At 36.7% G+C, this 23,217-nt stretch overlaps 1 protein-coding gene across 1 annotated transcript in view; it reads right to left on the minus strand.

Moving 5' to 3' along the window:
- Positions 1-16,364: 16,364 nt before the first annotated feature.
- The window catches only part of LOC118350447 (butyrophilin subfamily 1 member A1-like), a 60,627-nt gene continuing 53,774 nt past the window's right edge, over positions 16,365-23,217 (minus strand). Inside the window, exons 7-10 of the mRNA XM_049092599.1 lie at positions 18,921-18,947; positions 18,421-18,447; positions 17,846-17,872; positions 16,365-17,670 (exon numbers count right to left, since the gene is read on the minus strand). Of these exons, the coding sequence (XP_048948556.1) occupies positions 17,147-17,670; positions 17,846-17,872; positions 18,421-18,447; positions 18,921-18,947 (605 nt within the window). The 3' untranslated portion in view covers positions 16,365-17,146. The remainder of the gene's footprint in view (positions 17,671-17,845; positions 17,873-18,420; positions 18,448-18,920; positions 18,948-23,217) is intronic.

Here is a 23,217-nt window from a genome sequence, read left to right on the forward strand (position 1 = left end):
GGGCTCGCAGGGAGGTGGAGCAGGACCCAGGAGGGAGCAGATGCCCTCGGGCTCCCCGGGACAGTAACAGCAACTGCGCGCCCAGGAGAGTGCGCCGAGCTCCCTAAGGGCTGCAGCGCGCACGGCGGGACCCGGCGGGACCCGGAGCAGCTGAAGGGGCTCGGGCGGCGGCTCCGCGGAGGGAGCTGCGCGGCCCCGGGAGCAGCTCAGAGGGGCTCGGGCAGAGGAAGAGGCTCCGGCGGAGGGGGCTGCGCGGTTCCAGGAGCAGCTCGGAGGGGCTCGGGCGGCAGCTCCGCGGAGGGGGCTGCGCGGCCCGGGAGCGCGAATCCACCAGCGCAGGCTCCGGAGCACACGGCGCCGGGACACAGCCCAGGATCCGGCCTCCCCCGGGACAGGCAGAGGCCGGGAGGGCCCAGGACCCAAGGACGCTCCTGCCCCAGCTGAGCACATCAGCGGCCCCGCCCCGGAGCCTCCAGGCCCTGCAGACGGAGTTCCTGCCGGAGCTGAATCCAGGTTTCCAGAGCTGCCCCGCCACTGGGGCTGTTCCTCCTGCGGCCTCACGGGGTAAACAACCCCCACTGAGCCCTGCACCAGGCAGGGGCACAGCAGCTCCCCCAACTGCTAACACCTGAAAATCAGCACAACAGGCCCCTCCCCCAGAACACCAGCTAGACTGACAACTTCCAGGAGAAGCCAAGGGACTTAAAGAACACAGAATCAGAAGATACTCCCCGGTGGTTCTTTTTTTGTTTGTTTTTGTTTTGTTTTGCTTTTTGATTTGTTTCCTTCCCCCACCCCCTTTTTTTCTCCTTTCTTTTTCTTTCTCTTTTTCTTCTTCTTTTTTTTTTTTTCGTTTTTTTTTCTTTTTCTTCCCTTTTTTTTTCTCTTTCTCTTTTCTTTCCTTCTTTCTCTCCTCTCTTTTTCTCTTTTTCCCAATACAACTTGCTTTTGGCCACTCTGCACTGAGCAAAATGACTAGAAGGAAAACCTCACCTCAAAAGAAAGAATCAGAAACAGTCCTCTCTCCCACAGAGTTACAAAATCTGGATTACAATTCAATGTCAGAAAGCCAATTCAGAAGCACTATTATACAGCTACTGGTGGCTCTAGAAAAAAGTATAAAGGACTCAAGAGACTTCATGACTGCAGAATTTAGAGCTAATCAGGCAGAAATTAAAAATCAATTGAATGAGATGCAATCCAAACTAGAAGTCCTAACGACGAGGGTTAACGAGGTGGAAGAACGAGTGAGTGACCTAGAAGACAAGTTGATAGCAAAGAGGGAAACTGAGGAAAAAAGAGACAAACAATTAAAAGACCATGAAGATAGATTAAGGGAAATAAACGACAGCCTGAGGAAGAAAAACCTACGTTTAATTGGGGTTCCCAAGGGCGCTGAAAGGGCCAGAGGGCCAGAATATGTATTTGAACAAATCCTAGCTGAAAACTTTCCTAATCTGGGAAGGGAAACAGGCATTCAGATCCAGGAAATCGAGAGATCCCCCCCTAAAATCAATAAAAACCGTTCAACACCTCGACATTTAATAGTGAAGCTTGCAAATTCCAAAGATAAAGAGAAGATCCTTAAAGCAGCAAGAGACAAGAAATACCTGACTTTTATGGGGAGGAGTATTAGGATAACAGCAGACCTCTCCACAGGGACCTGGCAGGCCAGAAAGGGCTGGCAGGATATATTCAGGGTCCTAAATGAGAAGAACATGCAACCAAGAATACTTTGTCCAGCAAGGCTCTCATTCAAAATGGAAGGAGAGATAAAGAGCTTCCAAGACAGGCAGCAACTAAAAGAATATGTGACCTCCAAACCAGCTCTGCAAGAAATTTTAAGGGGGCCTCTTAAAATTCCCCTTTAAGAAGAAGTTCAGTGGAACAGTCCACAAAAACAAGGACTGAATAGATATCATGATGACACTAAACTCATATCTCTCAATAGTAACTCTGAATGTGAACGGGCTTAATGACCCCATCAAAAGGCGCAGGGTTTCAGACTGGATAAAAAAGCAGGACCCATCTATTTGCTGTCTACAAGAGACTCATTTTAGACAGAAGGACACCTACAGCCTGAAAATAAAAGGTTGGAGAACCATTTACCATTCGAATGGTCCTCAAAAGAAAGCAGGGGTAGCCATCCTTATATCAGATAAACTAAAATTTACCCCAAAGACTGTAGTGAGAGATGAAGAGGGACACTATATCATACTTAAAGGATCTATTCAACAAGAGGACTTAACAATCCTCAATATATATGCTCCGAATGTGGGAGCTGCCAAATATATAAATCAATTATTAACCAAAGTGAAGAAATACTTAGATAATAATACACTTATACTTGGTGACTTCAATCTAGCTCTTTCTATACTCGATAGGTCTTCTAAGCAAAACATCTCCAAAGAAACAAGAGCTTTAAATGATACACTGGACCAGATGGATTTCACAGATATCTACAGAACTTTACATCCAAACTCAACTGAATACACATTCTTCTCAAGCGCACATGGAACTTTCTCCAGAATAGACCACATATTGGGTCACAAATCGGGTCTGAACCAATACCAAAAGATTGGGATTGTCCCCTGCATATTCTCGGACCATAATGCCTTGAAATTAGAACTAAATCACAACAAGAAGTTTGGAAGGACCTCAAACACATGGAGGTTAAGGACCATCCTGCTAAAAGATAAAAGGGTCAACCAGGAAATTAAGGATGAATTAAAAAGATTCATGGAAACTAATGAGAATGAAGATACAACCGTTCAAAATCCTTGGGATGCAGCAAAAGCAGTCCTAAGGGGGAAATACATCGCAATACAAGCATCCATTCAAAAACTGGAAAGAACTCAAATACAAAAGCTAACCTTACACATAAAGGAGCTAGAGAAAAAACAGCAAATAGATCCTACACCCAAGAGAAGAAGGGAGTTAATAAAGATTCGAGCAGAACTCAACGAAATCGAGACCAGAAGAACTGTGGAACAGATCAACAGAACCAGGAGTTGGTTCTTTGAAAGAATTAATAAGATAGATAAACCACTAGCCAGCCTTATTAAAAAGAAGAGAGAGAAGACTCAAATTAATAAAATCATGAATGAGAAAGGAGAGATCACTACCAACACCAAGGAAATACAAACAATTTTAAAAACATATTATGAACAGCTATACGCCAATAAATTAGGCAATCTAGAAGAAATGGACGCATTCCTGGAAAGCCACAAACTACCAAAACTGGAACAGGAAGAAATAGAAAACCTGAACAGGCCAATAACCAGGGAGGAAATTGAAGCAGTCATCAAAAACCTCCCAAGACACAAGAGTCCAGGGCCAGATGGCTTCCCAGGAGAATTTTATCAAACGTTTAAAGAAGAAATCATACCTATTCTCCTAAAGCTGTTTGGAAAGATAGAAAGAGATGGAGTACTTCCAAATTCGTTCTATGAAGCCAGCATCACCTTAATTCCAAAGCCAGACAAAGACCCCACCAAAAAGGAGAATTACAGACCAATATCCCTGATGAACATGGATGCAAAAATTCTCAACAAGATACTGGCCAATAGGCTCCAACAATACATTAAGAAAATTATTCACCATGACCAAGTAGGATTTATCCCTGGGACACAAGGCTGGTTCAACACCCGTAAAACAATCAATGTGATTCATCATATCAGCAAGAGAAAAACCAAGAACCATATGATCCTCTCATTGGATGCAGAGAAAGCATTTGACAAAATACAGCATCCATTCCTGATTAAAACTCTTCAGAGTGTAGGGATAGAGGGAACATTCCTCGACATCTTAAAAGCCATCTATGAAAAGCCCACAGCAAATATCATTCTCAATGGGGAAGCACTGGGAGCCTTTCCCCTAAGATCAGGAACAAGACAGGGATGTCCACTCTCACCACTGCTGTTCAACATAGTACTGGAAGTCCTAGCCTCAGCAATCAGACAACAAAAAGACATTAAAGGCATTCAAATTGGCAAAGAAGAAGTCAAACTCTCTCTCTTCGCCGATGACATGATACTCTACATAGAAAACCCAAAAGTCTCCACCCCAAGATTGCTAGAACTCATACAGCAATTCGGTAGCGTGGCAGGATACAAAATCAATGCCCAGAAGTCAGAGGCATTTCTATACACTAACAATGAGACTGAAGAAAGAGAAATTAAGGAGTCAATCCCATTTACAATTGCACCCAAAAGCATAAGATACCTAGGAATAAACCTCACCAAAGATGTAAAGGATCTATACCCTCAAAACTATAGAACACTTCTGAAAGAAATTGAGGAAGACACAAAGAGATGGAAAAATATTCCATGCTCATGGATTGGCAGAATTAATATTGTGAAAATGTCAATGTTACCCAGGGCAATATACACGTTTAATGCAATCCCTATCAAAATACCATGGACTTTCTTCAGAGAGTTAGAACAAATTATTTTAAGATTTGTGTGGAATCAGAAAAGACCCCGAATAGCCAGGGGAATTTTAAAAAAGAAAACCATATCTGGGGGCATCACAATGCCAGATTTCAGGTTGTACTACAAAGCTGTGGTCATCAAGACAGTGTGGTACTGGCACAAAAACAGACACATAGATCAGTGGAACAGAATAGAGAATCCAGAAGTGGACCCTGAATTTTATGGGCAACTAATATTCGATAAAGGAGGAAAGGCTATCCATTGGAAGAAAGACAGTCTCTTCAATAAATGGTGCTGGGAAAATTGGACATCCACATGCAGAAGAATGAAACTAGACCACTCTCTTTCACCATACACAAAGATAAACTCAAAATGGATGAAAGATCTAAATGTGAGACAAGATTCCATCAAAATCCTAGACAAGAACACAGGCAACACCCTTTTTGAACTCGGCCATAGTAACTTCTTGCAAGATACATCCACAAAGGCAAAAGAAACAAAAGCAAAAATGAACTATTGGGACTTCATCAAGATAAGAAGCTTTTGCACAGCAAAGGATACAGTCAACAAAACTCAAAGACAACCTACAGAATGGGAGAAGATATTTGCAAATGACATATCAGATAAAGGGCTAGTTTCCAAGATCTATAAAGAACTTATTAAACTCAACACCAAAGAAACAAACAATCCAATCATGAAATGGGCAAAAGACATGAACAGAAATCTCACAGAGGAAGACATAGACATGGCCAACATGCATATGAGAAAATGCTCTGCATCACTTGCCATCAGGGAAATACAAATCAAAACTACAATGAGATACCACCTCACACCAGTGAGAATGGGGAAAATTAACAAGGCAGGAAACAACAAATGTTGGAGAGGATGCGGAGAAAAGGGAACCCTCCTACACTGTTGGTGGGAATGTGAACTGGTGCAGCCACTCTGGAAAACTGGGTGGAGGTTCCTCAAACAGTTAAAAATATACCTGCCCTACGACCCAGCAATTGCACTGTTGGGGATTTACCCCAAAGATACAAATGCAATGAAACGCCGGGACACCTGCACCCCGATGTTTCTAGCAGCAATGGCCACTATAGCCAAACTGTGGAAGGAGCCTCGGTGTCCAACGAAAGATGAATGGATAAAGAAGATGTGGTTTATGTATACAATGGAATATTACTCAGCTATTAGAAATGACAAATACCCACCATTTGCTTCAACGTGGATGGAACTGGAGGGTATTATGCTGAGTGAAGTAAGTCAGTCGGAGAAGGACAAACATTATATGTTCTCATTCATTTGGGGAATATAAATAATAGTGAAAGGGAAAATAAGGGAAGGGAGAAGAAATGTGTGGGAAATATCAGAAAGGGAGACAGAACGTAAAGACTGCTAACTCTGGGAAACGAACTAGGGGTGGTAGAAGGGGAGGAGGGCGGGGGGTGGGAGTGAATGGGTGACGGGCACTGGGTGTTATTCTGTATGTTAGTAAATTGAACACCAATAAAAAAATAAAAATAAAAAATAAAAAGTAATGAAAACTAATAACCTAAAAAGAAAAAAAAAAAAAAGAAAGCAGAGGATTACAAAGTCTTGCTTTTTGTTTTTGTGTAAATATATCCTAGAATATTTGTTTTAAAATTTTCTTATATGCTTAAGGTACTTTTGTCTAATATATTGTGTTCATTTTTTGTGTTTAAGGAAACTTTGGAATTTCATTAAAGAATTTATAAACGTAAAGGAAACAAACAATACCTCTCAAGTGACTGGAAAATGACCTATGAAAATTCACAGCCACCATGTACAGGATGAATATTTGCAGATGTATAAATTAATGAAGATACATCTCAGTTTTTCAGTTTTAATCTCTAATAAAGTTAACATAGTATGTGTAACCTACTCAAGTTATTGGAATAAATACATGTATGCAAAAAAAAAAGAGATAAATAGATAAGGAAGGTGTGTTGTGCACACATGTGCGTGCACACGCACACACACACACACACACAAACTGGAATATTATGTAGCCATAAAAAGGGAATGAGCTCTTGCCATTTACAGCAACATGGATGGACCCAGAAGGTATTATGCTAAAAGCAAAGTAAGTCAGAGAAAGGCAAATACCATATTGTTTCACTTACACGTAGAATCTAAAAGATAAACAAAAATTAGAATCAGACTTATAAATGTAGAGAACCAAATGATGGTTGCCAGAGAGGAGGGGTAGAAGGATGGGCAGAATAGGTGAAGGGAAGTGGGAGATACAGACTTCCAGTTATGGAATGAATAAGTTACAGACTAAAAGGTAGAGTATAGGGAATATAGTCAATGGTATTATAATAGTGTTATGTGGTAACAGATGGTGGCTACACTTGTGGTGAAGTTACAATATAAATCAATCTGAAAACCATAAAGTACATTAGACTAGCAATAATTGTATTTTGGACACTTTATTGTCCTTTTTATATTCTTTAATACATTCCATGATCACACTGTAATTTTACTTTGCCTTTTTAAGATAAGCAAATACATAAATACATGAATACTCTTGGGGGGGGGGGATTGTATGCATAGTCTTCTTTCCTACTCGTCTTTATATTTTGCATCTGCCTGACTAGGCCAGAGTTGCTTAGAGAGTTTCAGGGGCGGTCTCGTTGCATGATGAGAATGTCCTGAGATAAGAGCTGCCTTTGGAGAATTTCCATTTATACTGGTTAGCTACAGTACAATTGACCTGAACATTTGGTAGATTATGCTACTACATCATATGTATAATGCACATGAACCCACAGATATCTTTAATGCTCATATTGTTTATTAAACAAGTATTTACTCAAACCTACTACGTACAGCGCTCTGTAGGTCAAGTAACACCTACTTAAAATGACAATGAAATTGACACACTGCAGGAGTATCAGTAACTAAATAATCAAGCACAGGACATTGTGCATATTCAACTATGGATGTCATCTGCTGCCATCCTTAAAAGGAGGCTGCACCATTCAGGATTAGACTCAATCACAAGTGACAATGGCTTTGAGATTTAAAAGTTTATTTTTCATTGAAAAGAATTCAGGAATTGAGCAATAGTTCTTTAGTTCCATGAAGCTGTCAAAAACCCAAGCTCATTCTGTGTTCTCTGCCATCCATGTCGTATTACATAGTCAAAGATGTTCTTAGAGTTCCATCCATTGTGACACATCCAGTCATCAGAAAAAGTAAAGAAAACAGGAAAAGCACACATTTTTTTCTTTAAAGACACATCTCAGAAATCATACAGAATAATTCAGTTTGTAATGCACTGGTCATCATTTAATCACATTCATCAGGGGAGGCAGGAAAATCTAATCTTCAACTAGGCTGTTATTGGGTATAATGATAAGAAAAGGAGTCTATAACAAAGGAAGAAGGGAGAATTGATATGAGGGGCAATTATGAATCTCTGCCTCGGAACACCATCTTGAGAAAGAACCAGAAAGAAGGAAGAAAAAAAATAAATTTGTGGCTGCTGGGAGTGTTGTAATTATCATAGGGGCTCAAGGTCGTAATTACTCATGGAAAGACAGGCATATGAATTACATGTTCTCCACCTGGACAGGTGGTTAGGGAGCCTGAGTCAGGGAACCAAAATCTGAAAAATGGTTTTAGGTATCCTAAATACTAAATACCACTGAATTTGTTCTGGGGGAAGGAAAAAATGTGGGATCTATTTGTCATATTATAGAAAAATACATCTCCAGCATCATAATCCAGGAATACCCCCACACTAAGGGGTTTTTCTCTTATAGTAAGACAGGTTTCTGGGGAGGTGGGGGCCCAGTACTCCCCCTTATAGAGGCTGATGGCCCAGAGACCATTCTGTGGAGACACTGTGACCCTCCCCTTTCTTATTACATTATCCATACAAATTCCCAGGTCCTAGGAAAGTGTGCCCTCAACCTTAACCTCCAGTACGAACCTCCCCTAACTAATGTCCAACTGCCCCAGCACACAGGGGAGGGAGTGGAATCTCTGGGTGGAGCTGGGTAGATCTTGATGTTCTTCTTGCCAGCTTACTCGTCTCCCGTTTTCAGACAGGAGGAGTGAAGGATGGGCAGTGGCTGCATCCAGGGTCACATTTACTGCAGACAAGTGGACTATTATTATTCTGGGAAGGATCTCAGTAGGCCTGAGCCAGAGGTTCCCCACTCTCTGAGGGTTTCTCTTACCCTGGTTAGATCTAACTCCCCTCTACCCATCTTTTCCTGAGACTGGCCCATAAGGAGCAGGATCCCTCCTGCATCATCATAGCCTGGAACTTTTCTTTCCTCCAATCTATAAGCAACAAATGTACATGAGAATCCACCCTCTAAAACATAGCTGCCTGTCTCACCAGAATACTGTGAGTATAAATGCCCTAGATTAATTCAGGAATAAGAGCAACCAAAGGAAATACTCTTCCATAACCTTAAATATCTACTTACCTTTGCTAAATTATGTTTGACTTGAAGATCTGGCACATCCCTATGCTCTCTTTATATAAGTCTTTTCTCTTGTTTTCTTAGTCTAGCTAGATGTTTGTCAAGTTTTTTGATCTTTTCAGAAAACCAGCTTTTGGTTTCATTGATTTTTTTTCTCTTTTCTTTTTCTATTCACTATTTTATTTATCTACACTCATCTTTGTTATTTCCTTCTTCATGTTAGGTTTGGATTTAGTTTGATCTTCTTCAAGTCCCTTAAGGTATACAATTAGATTATTGATTTGAGATATTTATTTTTTATTTTTCAATACATATATTTACAGCTGTAATGTTTACCTTCATACTGCTTTAGCTATATTCAACAAGTTTCAGTGTGTGTATTTTCACTGTTATTTGTCATAGGTATTTTCTAATTTTCCTTGTGATTTCTTCTTTAACCCATTGATAATTTAAGTGTATTACTTAATTTCAGGTTTTTAATTGCCAGTTTTTCTTGTTATTGATTTCTATTTTAGTCTGTTATAAAAAATACACTTTGCATTATTTCACCTTTTGAAATGTTTTAATATTTGTCTGTAACTTATGTTCCATCATGGAGAGTGTTTCATGTGCACGTAAGAACAATGTGTATTCTGTTTTTGTGGATGAAATGTTCTATATATGTCTGTTAATCAGTTTATAGTGTAGTCTAAGTTCTTTTTTTTCCTTATTATTCATCTTGCTGGTTGCTGTATCTATTACTGAATGTGGAGGATTGTAGTATGTAACTATTGTTGTAGAACTACCTATTCTTCAATTCTGCCAGTGTTTGCAGCATTTGTTGTGAGGTTCTGGTGTTTGCTGCATTTATATATCTATTTGTTATATATTCTTGGTGAATTGTCACTTTTAAAAATATACCCTTTTCTGTATCTTGTAACAATTTTTTGACATAAATGTTGACTTAAAGTCTATTTTGTCTGATAATACTATTATAGATTACTATATACTATACATACAGTACTATCTATAGCTTTTTTCTTTGATATTTGCATGGAATTTCTATCATTCTACTTTCAATCTATTTGTATCTTTGTATCTAAAGTGAGTCTCTTGTAAGAAACATAAATTAAAATTTGGATGATATTGTTTCAAAATTTGGCTGATATTGTTTCTATTTATATATGTCAGTTTTGCCTGTCTGTGCCTTTTTATTGGAGGGTTTAATCCATTTACCTTTACCAGCTCCCCAGTTACTGATGAGGGGAGCCTGGGTGGCTCAGCTGATTGAGCATCCAACTCTTGATTTTGGCTCAGGTCATGATCTCAGGGTCATAATATCCAGCCCCCAATAAGATCTGTGCTTAGCTGGGAGTCTGCTAGAGATCATCTCCCTCAGTATCCCCACCTCGTCTCTCAAATAATAAATAAATCTTTTAAAAATAATTACTAGTGAGGAAATACTTACTTCTGTTGTCTTACTATTGATTTTGTGTATGTCCTACAGCTTTTTTTTATCTTTCATTTTTCTCCATTGCTACTTCTTTTGTGTTTATTTTGTTTTATTTCTTTTTTTCTATATTTTTTTATTTTTATTTAGTGAAAATTTAAGGTGTTTTGGGTCACCAAATTTTTCTTTTATGTGATTTTTCTTTTTCTAATTTTTATATTCTTTATTATGTCTGGATCAAACATGTGTCACAGTTTCATTGTATATGATTTCAGAGTGATCTCCTTGAATTTTTGTTTTTATTTTTTTTATTTTAATTTAAATTCAATTACTTAACATATAGTGTATTATTAGTTTCAGAGGTAGAGTTCAGTGGTTCATCAGTTGCAATCAGTGCTCATTATATCACATACCCTCCTTAATATCCATTACCCCATTACCCCCATCTCCTCACCACCCTCTCTTCCAGTAAATGTCAGTATGTTTTCTGTGGTTAAGAGTCTCTTATGGTTTGTTTCCCTCTGTGATATAATCTTATTTTATTTTTCCGTCACTTACTCTAGGCTCCTCTGCTTTGTTTCTTAAATTCCACATATGAGTGAAATAATATTAAAATTGTTTTTCTCTGATTGATTTATTTCCTTCGCATAATGCCCTCTAGTTCCATCCATCCATCCACACTGTTGTAAATGGCAAGATTTCATTTTATTGATGGCTGAGTAATATTCAATTGTACATATACACCACATCTTTATCCATTCATTTGTTTATGAACATTTTGGCTGTTTCTACAGTTTGGCTATTGTCAATATTGTTACTGTAAACATTGGGGTGCAGGTACCCTTTCAGATCATTACATTTGTATCTTTGGGTTAAATATGTAGTAGTACAGTTGCTGGGTCATAGGATAGCTATATTTTTAACTTCTTGAGGAACCTCCATACTGTTTTCCAGAGTGGGTGTACCAGCTTGCATTCCCACCAGCAGTGTAAGACAGTTCCCCTTTCTCCACATCCTTGACAGTATTTATTGTTTCCTAACTTGTTAATTTTAGCCATTCTGACTTGTGTAAGGTGGTATATATCATTGTGGTTTTGATTTGTATTTCCATGATGCCAAAAATGTTGAGCATTTTTTTCATGTGTCTGTTGGTCATTTGTATGTCTTCTGTGGAGAAATATCTGTTCATGACTTCTGCCCATTTCATGACTGGAGTTTTTGGTTTTGGAGTTTGATACGTTCTTTATAGATCTTGGATACTAACCCTTTATCTGATAAAACATTTGCAAATATCACCTCCCATTCTGTCAGTTGTCTTTTGGTTTTGTCGACCTTTGCTGTGCAGAAGCTTTATATCTTGATGAAGTCCCAATAGCTCATTTTTCCCTTTGTTTCCCTTGCCTTTGGTGACATGTCTAGCAAGAAGTTGCTATGGCTAAGGCCAAAGAGATTGCTGCCTTTGTTTTCTTCTAGGACTGTGATGGATTCCTATCTCACATTTACGTCTTTCCTCCATTTTGAGTTTATTTTTGTTTATGGCATAAGATAATGGTCTTATTCTTCTGCATCTGGCTGTCCAAATTTCCTGACACCATTTGTTGAAGAGACTGTCTTTTTTCCATTGGATATTCTTTCCTGCTTTGTCAAAGATTAACTGACCATAGAGTTGATTTTGATAGGAATTGCATTGAATGTATGTATTGCTCTGGGAAGCATAGACATTTTAACATTTGTTCTTCTAATCCATGAACATGGAACATATTTCCATTTCTTTGTGTCTTCCTTAATTTCTTTCATGAGTTTTTTGTAGTTTTCTAGTACAGATCCTTTACCTCTTTGGTTGAGTTTATTCCTTGGTATCTTGTTTTTAGGTGTAATTGTAATTTCTCTTTCTTCTGTTAATTTCTCTTTCTTCTGTTTCATTGTTAGTGTATAGAAATGCAACTGATTTCTGTGCCTTGATTTTATATCCTGCCACATTGCTGAATTCCTCTATGAGTTCTAGAAATTTTGGAGTGGAGTCTTTTGGGTGTTCCACATAGAGTATCATGTTATCTGTGAAAAGTGAGAGTTGACTTCTTCTTTGCCTATTCAGATGACTTTTATTTCTTTTTGTTGTCTGATTGCTGAGGCTAGGACTTCTAGTGCTATATTGAACAACAATAGTGAGATTAGACATCCTTGTCATGTCCCTGACCTTAGGGGAAAGGCTCTCATTATTTTCCCCATTGAAAATATTCACGGTGGGTTTTTTGTACATGGCTTTTATGATACTAATGTAAGTTCCCTCTATTCCTACACTGTGAAAAGTTTTAATCAAGAAAGGATGCTGTACTTTGTCAAATGCTTTATCTGCATTACTGAGAGATTCTTGTCCTTTCTTTTATTAATGTAGTGTATCATATTAATTGATTTGTGGATGTTGAACCACCCTTCCAGCACAAGAATAAATCCCACTTTGTTGTAGTGAATAATCCTTTTAATGTACTGTTGGATCCTATTGGCTAGTATCTTGGCGAGAATTTTTGCAACCATGTTCATCGGGGATATTAGTCTGTAATTCTCCCTTTTGGTGGAGTCTTTGTCTGGTTTATGGATCAAGATAATGCTGGCCTCATACAATGAGTTTGAAAGTTTTCCCTTCATTTCTATTCTTTTTTTTTATATTGTACTGTCAATTGGCTTTATCGTTATACAACATATTAGCAATCTTTCCATGTTAGTACTCTATTTTTAATTTTATTTATTTTATTTTTTCTTTTGTATATATTTTTTTATTAGAGTTTGATTTGCCAACATATAGTGTAACACCCAGTGCTCATCCCATCAAGGACATTTCTATTCTTTGAAATAGCTTCAGAAATTTGGATATTAATTCTTGTTTAAATGTTTGGTAGGATTCCCCTGGGAAGCCATCTGGTCCTGGACTCTTATTTGTTGGGAGATTTTTTGATGACTGCTTCAATTTCCTTGCTGGTTATTGGTCTGTTCAGGTTTTCTATTCCTTCCTGTTTCAGTTTTGGTAATTTATATGTTTCTAGGAATTTATCCATTTCTTCCAGATTGCCTAATTTGTTGGTGTACAGTTGTTCATAGTATGTTCTTATAATGGTTTATATTTCTTCGGTGTTGGTTATGATCTCTCCTCTTTCATGATTTTATTAACTTGGGTCCTTTCTCTTTTCTTTTGATTAAGTCTGGCTCAGGGTTTATCAATCTTATTAATTCTTTCAAAGAACCAGCTTCTAGTTTTGTTTATCTTTTCTTCTGTTCTTTTGGTTTCTATTTCATTGACTTCTGCTCTCATCTTTATGAATTCTCTATTCCTACTGGGTTTAGGCTTTATTTGCTGTTTTTTCTCTAGTTCCTTTAGGTGGAAGGTTAGGTTGTGTATTTGAGACTTTTTTGTTTCTTGAGAAAGGCTTGTATTCCTCTATATTTCCCTCTTAAGACCACTTATGCTGCATCCAAAAAGCTTTGAACAGTTGTGTTTTCATTTTCATTCATTCCATGAATTTTTAAAAATTCTTTAATTTGCTGGTTGACTCATTCATTCTTTAAATAGGTAGTGTTTAACCTTCATGTATTTGTTTTCCTTCCAAATTTCCTCTTGTGTTTGAGTTCAAGTCTCAAAGCATTGTGGTCTGAAAATATGTAGAAAATAATTCCAGTCTTTTGGTTCTGGTTTAGATCTGATTTGTGACCTAGTATGTGATCTATTCTGGAGAATGATTTATGTAACTCACTAAGAATGAATATTCTGTTGCTTTAAGATGGAATGTTCTGAATATATCTGTGAAGTCCATCTGATCCAGTGTGTCATTCAAAGCCATTGTTTCCTTGTTGATCTTCTACTTAGGTGATCTATATCCATTGTGGGATATTAACACCTACTATTATTGTATTATTATCAATATGTTTCTTTAATTTTGTTATTAATTGGTTTATATAATTAGCCACTTCTTTGTTAGTAGCATAAATAATTACAATTCTTAGGTCTTCTTGTTGGATAGACCCGTTAATTGTGATATAGTGACTTTCTTCATCTCTTATTACAGTCTTCAGTTTCAAATCTATTTTGTCTGATATAAGGATTGCTACCTCAGCTTTCTTTTGATATCCATTAGCATGATAAGTTGTTTTCCATCCCCCCACTTTCAATCTGGAGGTGCTTTTAGGTCTAAAATGAGTCTCTCTCTCTCTTTTTTTTAAATCGAATCTGATACTCTTTATTTTTTAATTGGAGCATTTAGCTCATTTACATTCAGAGTAATTATTGAAAGATATTAAGTTTAGTGCCATGTGTTACCAGTAAGGTCATTGTTTCTGTATATTGTCTCTTTCCTTTCAGGTCTATGTTACTTTTGGGCTCTTTCTTTACTTATAGGATAGCCTTTAATATTTCTTGCAGGGCTGGTTTAGTGATCACAAATTTTCATTTTTGTTTGTCCTGATGAGGCAGCTCTTCATCTCTCCTTCTATTCTGCATGAGAGTCTTGCTGGATAAAGTATTCTTGGCTGCATATTTTTTCCCATTTAGCCCCTTGAATGTATTATGTGAGGTCTTTCTTGCAAGCCAGGTCTCTATGTATAGGTCTGCTGCTTGCCTCATGTTTCTACCTCAATGGGTTAAGGATCTCTTGTCCCAAGCTGCTTTCAGGATTTTCTTTTTGTGCCTGAAATTTGCCAACTTACCTATTATATGTTAAGGTATTGACCTATTTTTATTGATCTTGAGGTGGGTTTTCTGTGCCTCCTGGACTTGAATGCCTGTTTCCTTCCCCAGTTTAGGGAAGTTCTCAGCTATAATTTACTCAAATATACCTTCTGCTTCTCTCTCTCTCTCCTCTCTCTTTTTCTTCTCCCTCTGGGGCCCCAATTATTCTAATATTGTTTCACTTTATGGTATCACTGATCTGTCAAATCCACCCCTCATGATCCAGTAGTTATTTATCTCTCTTTTTCTCAGTATTTTTATTTTCTATCATTTTATATTTCTTATCACTGATTCTCTTTTCTGCTTCATTTATTATAGCAGTTAGAGCCTCCATTTTTTATTGTAACACAGTAATACCTTTTTTTATTTCTCCAGACTCGATTTTAGTTCTATTATTTCTCCAGAAAGGGATTCTCTTCTATGCTTTTTTCAAGCCTAGCTAGTATCTTTATAATCATTACTCTGAATTCTAGCTCCAACATCTTATTTTTATCCATATTTATTAAGTCTCTGGCAGTTAGTATTGCCTCTTGTTCTCTTTTCTGGGGTGAGTTTTCCTGTCCTCTCATTTTTTCCATAGAAGAATAGATGAATCAGAGAATAAAATACAAAAATATCAACCACGACTCCACAAAACATACACTAGACAAATCAGAAGAGATTATGAAACCAAGAAAGAAAAAAGAGGGAAAAAAGAGAATATAATCAAACAAGTGGCTAGAACAGAGTGATATATTAGGTCCTGGTTGTATTTTTTTCTGTATGTTAGAAGAAACTAGATCCCAAAATTGTAAAGAAAGAAAAACATATGTATATATATATTCTTCTTCTTTTCTTTTTCTTCCTTCTTTCTTCTTCATTCAAAGAGCGAATACAGTCATACACTGAGAATAAGGGGACAGTAGAATTGGAAATTTAAAGAAAATATAATTTTTTTTTAAGTTGGCTCCATGCCATGCATGGAGCCCCACACAGGACTTGAATTCATGACTCTGAGATCAATACCTGAGCTGAGATCAAGAGTCAGACATTTAACTGGCTCAGCCACAAGGGTGCTCCAAAGAAGGTGGGATTATTAATTAAACTGAATGCAAAAGTAAGGAAATGCAAGAGTGTAAGTAGCCAAGTAATCAACCACTGAACTTCACATCTCCTGTTCCACCTAAATATTCAGTTGTGGATGTCATCTGCTGTCATATATATATATATATATATATATATATATATATATATATATATATATATAAATTTTTTTTTTGCTGTCATATTTAAATGGAGAGTGCATCAGTCAGGGATAGATTCAATCACAAATGACAAATATCCAATATATAAATGTCTTAAAGATATAAAAGTTTATTTTACACAGAAAAGAATTCTGAAGTTACATAATGGAGTAGGTCCATAAAGAAGCCCAAAACCCAAGTCTATTCTAATTTCTCTGCCATTCATGTCATATTACATAGTCACAAATGTTCTTTCAGTTCCATTCATCATAACACATTCCAGTTAGAAGAAAATGTAAAGAAGAAAAGAAGAATACAATTTTCTTTTAAGGATACATTCCAGGAATCATACAGAATAATTAGTTTATAACACACCAGCCATCAATTAGTCACATGCAGCAAGTGAAGGTAAAAAAATCTAATGTTCATATGGGGATGTCATAGGTCAAGGTAATTGTATGAAAACATCTATAACTGGAAGAAGGGAGAATTGATATGAGGGGCAATCACAGTCTGTGTCTCAGACAATCATAACAATGGATCAGTAAGATGAAGGAAAATATCAATTAGCATCTCCTTGGGTATAATCATTTGCAATTCAAATTATTTCTAATTCTTTGCCTTTAACAAACTTTAATTTAGCTATTAATTGGTAGGACTTTCCAAAATAGCTTTAAAAATCTATCGTCTTGGATTTTATCATTTACTTCAGAAGGTCAAAGTAGTAAGTTATGAGCTTTAACTAAAATCTTTCTATTTCCAGTAATTTACAATTAAGCATCAATTAGCATCTCCTTGGGAGAGAATTATAATCATCACTGGGGCCAAAAATAATCGTTTCTCATATATTTCTCATATAATTCTCATAAATGAATTAAACATTACCTCCATGGACAGATGGTTAGGGAACCTGAGTCGGGAGACCAAAGCCTGAAAAGTGGTCTTATAGCACGACTGAATGTTATCTGGGTAAAGGAGAAAATGTGGGATCCATCTGTCATATTATAGTAGGATACATCTCCAGCATCATAATCCAGGAATATCCCCACACTGAGGGGCTTTTCTCTTATAGTAAGACAGGTTTCTGGGGAGGTGAGGGCCCAGTACTCTCCCTTATAGAGCCTGATGGCCCAGAAACCATTCTGTGGGGACACTGTGATGCTCCCCTTCCTTGTTACATTATCTATACAAATTCCCAGGTCCCAGGAAAGTGCACCCTCGACCTTAACTTCCCAGTGGGCTCTCCCAGAGCTGATGTGCAGTTGACCCAGCACACAGGGATAGGAGTGGAATCTCTGGGTGGAGCTAGGTAGATCTTGATGTTCTTCTTGCCAGGTTACTTGTCTCCTGTCTTCAGACAGGAGGAGGGAAGGATGGGCAGTGGCTGCATCCAGGGTCACATTTACTGCAGACAAGTGGACTATTATTATTCTGGGAAGGATCTCAGTAGGCCTGAGCCAGAGGTTTCCCCCTCTGTGAGGGTTTCTTTTGCCCTTAGTAGATGTAACTCCCCTCTACCCATCTTTTCCTGAGACTGGCCCATAAGGAGCAGGATCCCTCCTGCATCATCATAGACTTACCAGCCTGGAACAATTCTTTCCTCCAATCTATAAGGAACAAATGTATATGAGATCTCATCCTCTGAAACATAGCTGCTTGTCTCACCAGAATACAATGAGTATAAATGCCCTAGGATTAATTTAGGAATAAGAGCAACCGAAGGAAACCATAACCTTAAATATCTACTTACCTTTTGCTAAATTGTGTTTGACTTGAAGATCTGATACATCTCTATGTTCTCTTTATATAATGTTCCCTCAGGATAAATAGCAATTAAATATTTAGGTTGTTGAAAGGAAATAGGGAATATGGCAAATCTGATCAAATAACTTATTTTTTGTTTTAGTTTTCTCAGATTTTTAGCAGACAATACCACTCTACCTATGCTCAACCTGTGCTCAAAAATAACAAAACTGCTAAAATTTAATATTTTGAACACATTGTTATCTACTAAAACATTGAGTAATCTACTGAGATCATGGATGCATGCTTTGGAGTTGCTTTGATTTTTAGCACATTGCTTTGCACACAGTAGGTATTGATTTAAAATATCTTCGATAGTAGGATTTTCTGTATCAGAGTTCATATCACTTACCAGCATATAATTGTGCCTTCCTCCAGTCTGGGGCGGGGGAGAGAAAGAAGGAAACTTTTTACTTTTTTTCCTTCCCTGTTTTCTCTTATTGTCTTTTCCATTTCTCCCTTTGTCCCATTTCTTCTTCTAAAATCCTTGGGCTTCCTCTTTTAATTCTGTATTATTTTCATATTTCATTTTTTTTCAAATATCATAGTAAAAAAGATCATGTGTAGGCCAAGTAGCAATATAGAAGCAAGACAAGGGAGCAGGAGCAGGAAAGAGAGAGCCTAAAATCAAGATGAAGGATGGAGGAAAGGAGGAAGAAATACTGAATCAATTGAAGTTTGCACTTCTGAGAGAATTTACTAAAACTCTTTAAATTTAGAAAGCTAATGCTACAGATGCTTCTTTGGCAACCATAGACATTTTTGTTGTGTTTCTGCATACTATTTTGCTACTTTCAGGAAGGACCCAAGAGATGGAAGAATAGAGCTTTCCAAGAAATAAGCATTACTCACCGAACTTGTATTGAGCCTTCCTCCTAGCTGAGAGAAAAGACATAAACACACATGTATGTTATAGATGTTAACATCTTAAGGAAGACACAGTTAAATGTTTGTGTCTGCATATTGGCCAAGCAAAATTCATTTCAAAATCAATTAAAGGAATCTCTAAAGTACATTCCATGTAAAAACTTCACTACAATTTGCAAAATACAATCTGTATACTATACAGTGTAGGACATGAAGATTTAAATAATTCTTCTTATGTGATCAGTGTAGGAATATCTTAGAAAATTGCCTTAGACTCTAGTGATATGTCATCAATGAATTTTGAGTGAAAAAAGTGGATGAAGGAAGAGCAATTTATTGAATTAATAATTAAATGAATTCAAGTAAAAATGAAAGAGGAGTAATAACTATGACTGGAAAGGGACAGTAAGCAGGCAAAGCATCCAAAAATACTTACATACCTTGGACCACTTGAAATATGGTCAAGAGAAGGAGACTCTCATGTGTCAAGGTTTCACTTGATGTCAGTAATATGCAAAGTGTGTAAAAGGCCACCAAAAGGAGGAACTTCTCACACTTGGCAACTTTGGAGTCTGAACCCATCCATTAAGAACTGGGGCAATATTATATACAAAATGATGGGAACTTTGTCTCAGAACACATGTTGGGGGACTCAATTTAAAGGGCAGTTTTCTATTAAATGGAGAAAACCACTTCTTCTTAGCCTAATCACCTCATCTCACCAAACTTATAATGAAATTATGACAATCATCTGGAAGATAGAAGCCTAAGAATAAATCAAAGGAACGAAAGGAAGCAAAGAAAAAAAAATATTCTTAGGGAAGACATCAGTAAAAAGAATGCCAGAAGAAAGTTACCAAGCTCCTGCCGAAGTCCTTCTCAAAAAGAAAAAAACTCATGTAAATGTCAGTAAATGTCAAGGAAAACTAACAAAGAAAATGAAAATGAGTTGAAAATTTTCAGTGCACACCATATTGGTAACATAAATGCAATCAGAAACAAACAAACCCAAAACCAAGAAACAGAACATGAAAAAAATAGCAATTAAGTACATTTTTATCTTAGAAAAGTGAGAACAATTTTTCGACAATTAACTGAATAAGAGAAGAATGATGAAGATGTGGAAAGAGGAATTACTAGAATTTCATCTAACATATTTGTCTTCTAGACAGTTTTATGTATATAAATAATTCAAGTTTAGACCAAAATATATATTTAATAACATAATTTCCTAAGAAATGTTAACTTGTTAGTAGCTTATTGAAGTAGATTATTAATTTTGAAAATTCTTTTTTTTGTCAGGCTAAATAAGATGCCTTTAAGTGAAAACATTATTTGTATAATTAGTGGTAAACTATGTATAAATCCTAAAATGTTTTTTTTTTTTTTTAGATTTTATTTATTTATTCAAGAGACAGAGTAACAGAGAGAGGCAGGGGAGAGAGAGCAGGAGAAGCAGGGTCCCCTCATGAGCAGAGACCCTGAAGTGGGGCTCAATCTCAGAACTCTGGGATCATGATCCGAGCTGAAGGCAGACGCTTAACCAACTGAGCCACCCAGGTGCCCCTGAAAAGGTCTTTTTAGAAAATGTCACTGACTGAGACTGGGTATAATCATTTGCAATTCAAATTATTTCTAATTCTTTGCCTTTAACAAACTTTAATTTAGCTGTTAATTGGTAGGACTTTCCAAAATAGCTTTAAAAATCTATCGTCTTGGATTTTATCATTTACTTCAGAAGGTCAAAGTAGTAAGTTATGAGCTTTAACTAAAATCTTTCTATTTCCAGTAATTTACAATTAAGCAGAGAATTTCTCAGCACATAAATCTTTTAAAAACAAACAGAAAATATAATGTATGTTGATTACTGACTCATATATTTGGAAGAAATGAAATTTTTAAGATGAGTTATAGAGGAAAATGAATGCTGATTGTATAAGCAAAATGTTAGAAGAGTGTGTTTTAAGCACTCATTTTATTTTTTCCCTAAAATGTGGCTTTATGCTTTATTGACATCCCTTAGGAAACTTCCGTGGAAATTTCAAAAGATTAGCTCACTTATTAAATTGACATTTTGTAAAAAGCAGTAATTGAAAGGATACAATCATATCCTTATACAATTTATACGATTCCAAGATTTTGTGTATGTAGGACTTTTAATTGTCCTACATTCTCTTTTTTAAGAGTTTATTTAAATTCAAATTAGTTAATATATAGTGTAATATTAGTTTTAGGTGTATGCTTAGTGATTCAGCACTTCCATACAACACCAGCTATTCGTCACAAGTGCACTCCTTAATCCTTGTCATCTAGTTAGCCCATCTCCATGAGTTACCCTCTGGTAACCAAAAATTTGTTATGTATGCTTAATAGTCTGTTTCTTGATCACCTCTCTCTGGCTTTTTTATCCCCCATGTTCATTTGTTCTCTTTCTTAAATTCCACATATGGGAAATCATATTCATCTTTCTCTGAGTGACTTACTTTGCTTAGCATAATACTCTCTAGCTACATCCTCATCATTGCAAATGGCAAGATTTCATTCCTTTTTATAGCTAAGTAATATTTCATTTGATATATATATGTATATATCTCACATCTTCTTTATCCATTCATCAGTTGATGGACACATGGCTATTTCCATAGTTTGACTATTGTAGATAATGTTGTAAAAATTAGGGTGCATGTATCTCTTAGAATTCATACTTTTGTATTATTTGGGTGAATATCTAGTGGTGTAGTTGCTAGATCATAAGATAGCTCTATTTTTAACTTTTTGAGGGACCTCTATGCTGTTTTGTAGAGTGCCTGCATCAGTTTGCATTCCCACTAACGATGCATGTGGGTTCCCCTTTCTCCACATCCCTGCCAGCACCTGTTGTTACTTAGATTTTAGCCACTTGACAGGTGTGAGGTGGGATCCCATTATAGTTTTGATTTGTATTTCCCTTATGATGAGTGATGTTGAGCATCTTTTCATGTGTTTGTTGGCCATCTGTTTGTCTTCTTCATCTATTCATGTCTTCTGACAAATTTTTTAATTGAGTTATTTATTTTTTTGGTGTTGAGTCATATAAATTCTTTATACATTTGGGACACTACTCCTTTATCAGATATGTCATTTGCAAATATCTTCTTCCTTTTCACTTTTTGTTTGTTTGTTTCTTTCAATGTGCAGACGCCTTTCTTTTGATGAAGTCCCAGTATTTTTGCTTTTGTTTCCATTGCCTCAGATACACATTTAGAAAGAAGTTTTGGCTGATGTCAAAGAGGTTGCTGACTTGGTTCCCCTCACCAATTTTAATGGTTTCCTATTTCATATTTCGGTCTTTTGTCCATTTTCAATTTCAATTAATTTTTATGTATGATGTAAGAAAGTGGTCCAGTTTCATTCTTCTTCATGTTGCCATCCAGTTTTTACAACAGAATTTGTTGAAGAGACTGTCTTTTTTCTTTTGGATATTCTTTTTGTTTGTAAAAGATTAATTGACCATATAATTGTGGGATCATTTCTGGGCTTTCTATTCTGTTCCATTGATCTATGTATCTATTTTTGCACCAGCATCATACTGTTTTGTTCAGTTTTGTAATATAACTTGAAGCTCAGAATCATGTTTCCAATTTGCTTTTCTTTTTTCAAGTTTGCTTCGGTATCTGGGGTGTTTTGTCTTATATTCTTTTTTTTTAAAGACTTATTTATTTATCTACTTATTTATTTATTTATTCGTGATAGACATAGAGAGAGAGAGAGGCAGAGACACAGGGAGAGAGAGAAGCAGGCTCCATTCAGGGAGCCCGATGTGGGACTCGATCACACCCTGGGTGGAAGGCGGCGGTAAACCACTGGGCTACTGGGGCTGCCCTTGCCTTATATTCTTGGAGGAAATCTCTTTGGCATGTATATCCACTGTGTAGTCCTTTTTCCATCTTCTTTGTATTTGATAGTCTAAAACATCTATTAATACTCATCTCTGTCTCCCACATTGTAACTTTTCTAAATTTAGATGCCTGTTAGTACAATTTTCTTCACAGAAAAAAGAAAATAATGTCATCTCATACCCATCTTGTGAGAAAAATCTCATCATTTCTAAATTACATAGTAGGAAAGGAAGAGGAAGCAATGAAGAGGGTTCTAAATCAAGTGAATCCTTCTTGGATAAAACTAACACATTAGAACTTTAAAAATATTTCAGCTTTATACACATCTTATTAATGAATTCATTTGTCAGAAAGATGATGCCTCCTTGATTGAAACAAGACAAATGAAAGAGGCAATAATGGAA

Source organism: Canis lupus, chromosome 12 (assembly GCF_003254725.2).
Source record: "Canis lupus dingo isolate Sandy chromosome 12, ASM325472v2, whole genome shotgun sequence".
NCBI classification, from domain to species: Eukaryota; Metazoa; Chordata; class Mammalia; order Carnivora; family Canidae; genus Canis; species Canis lupus.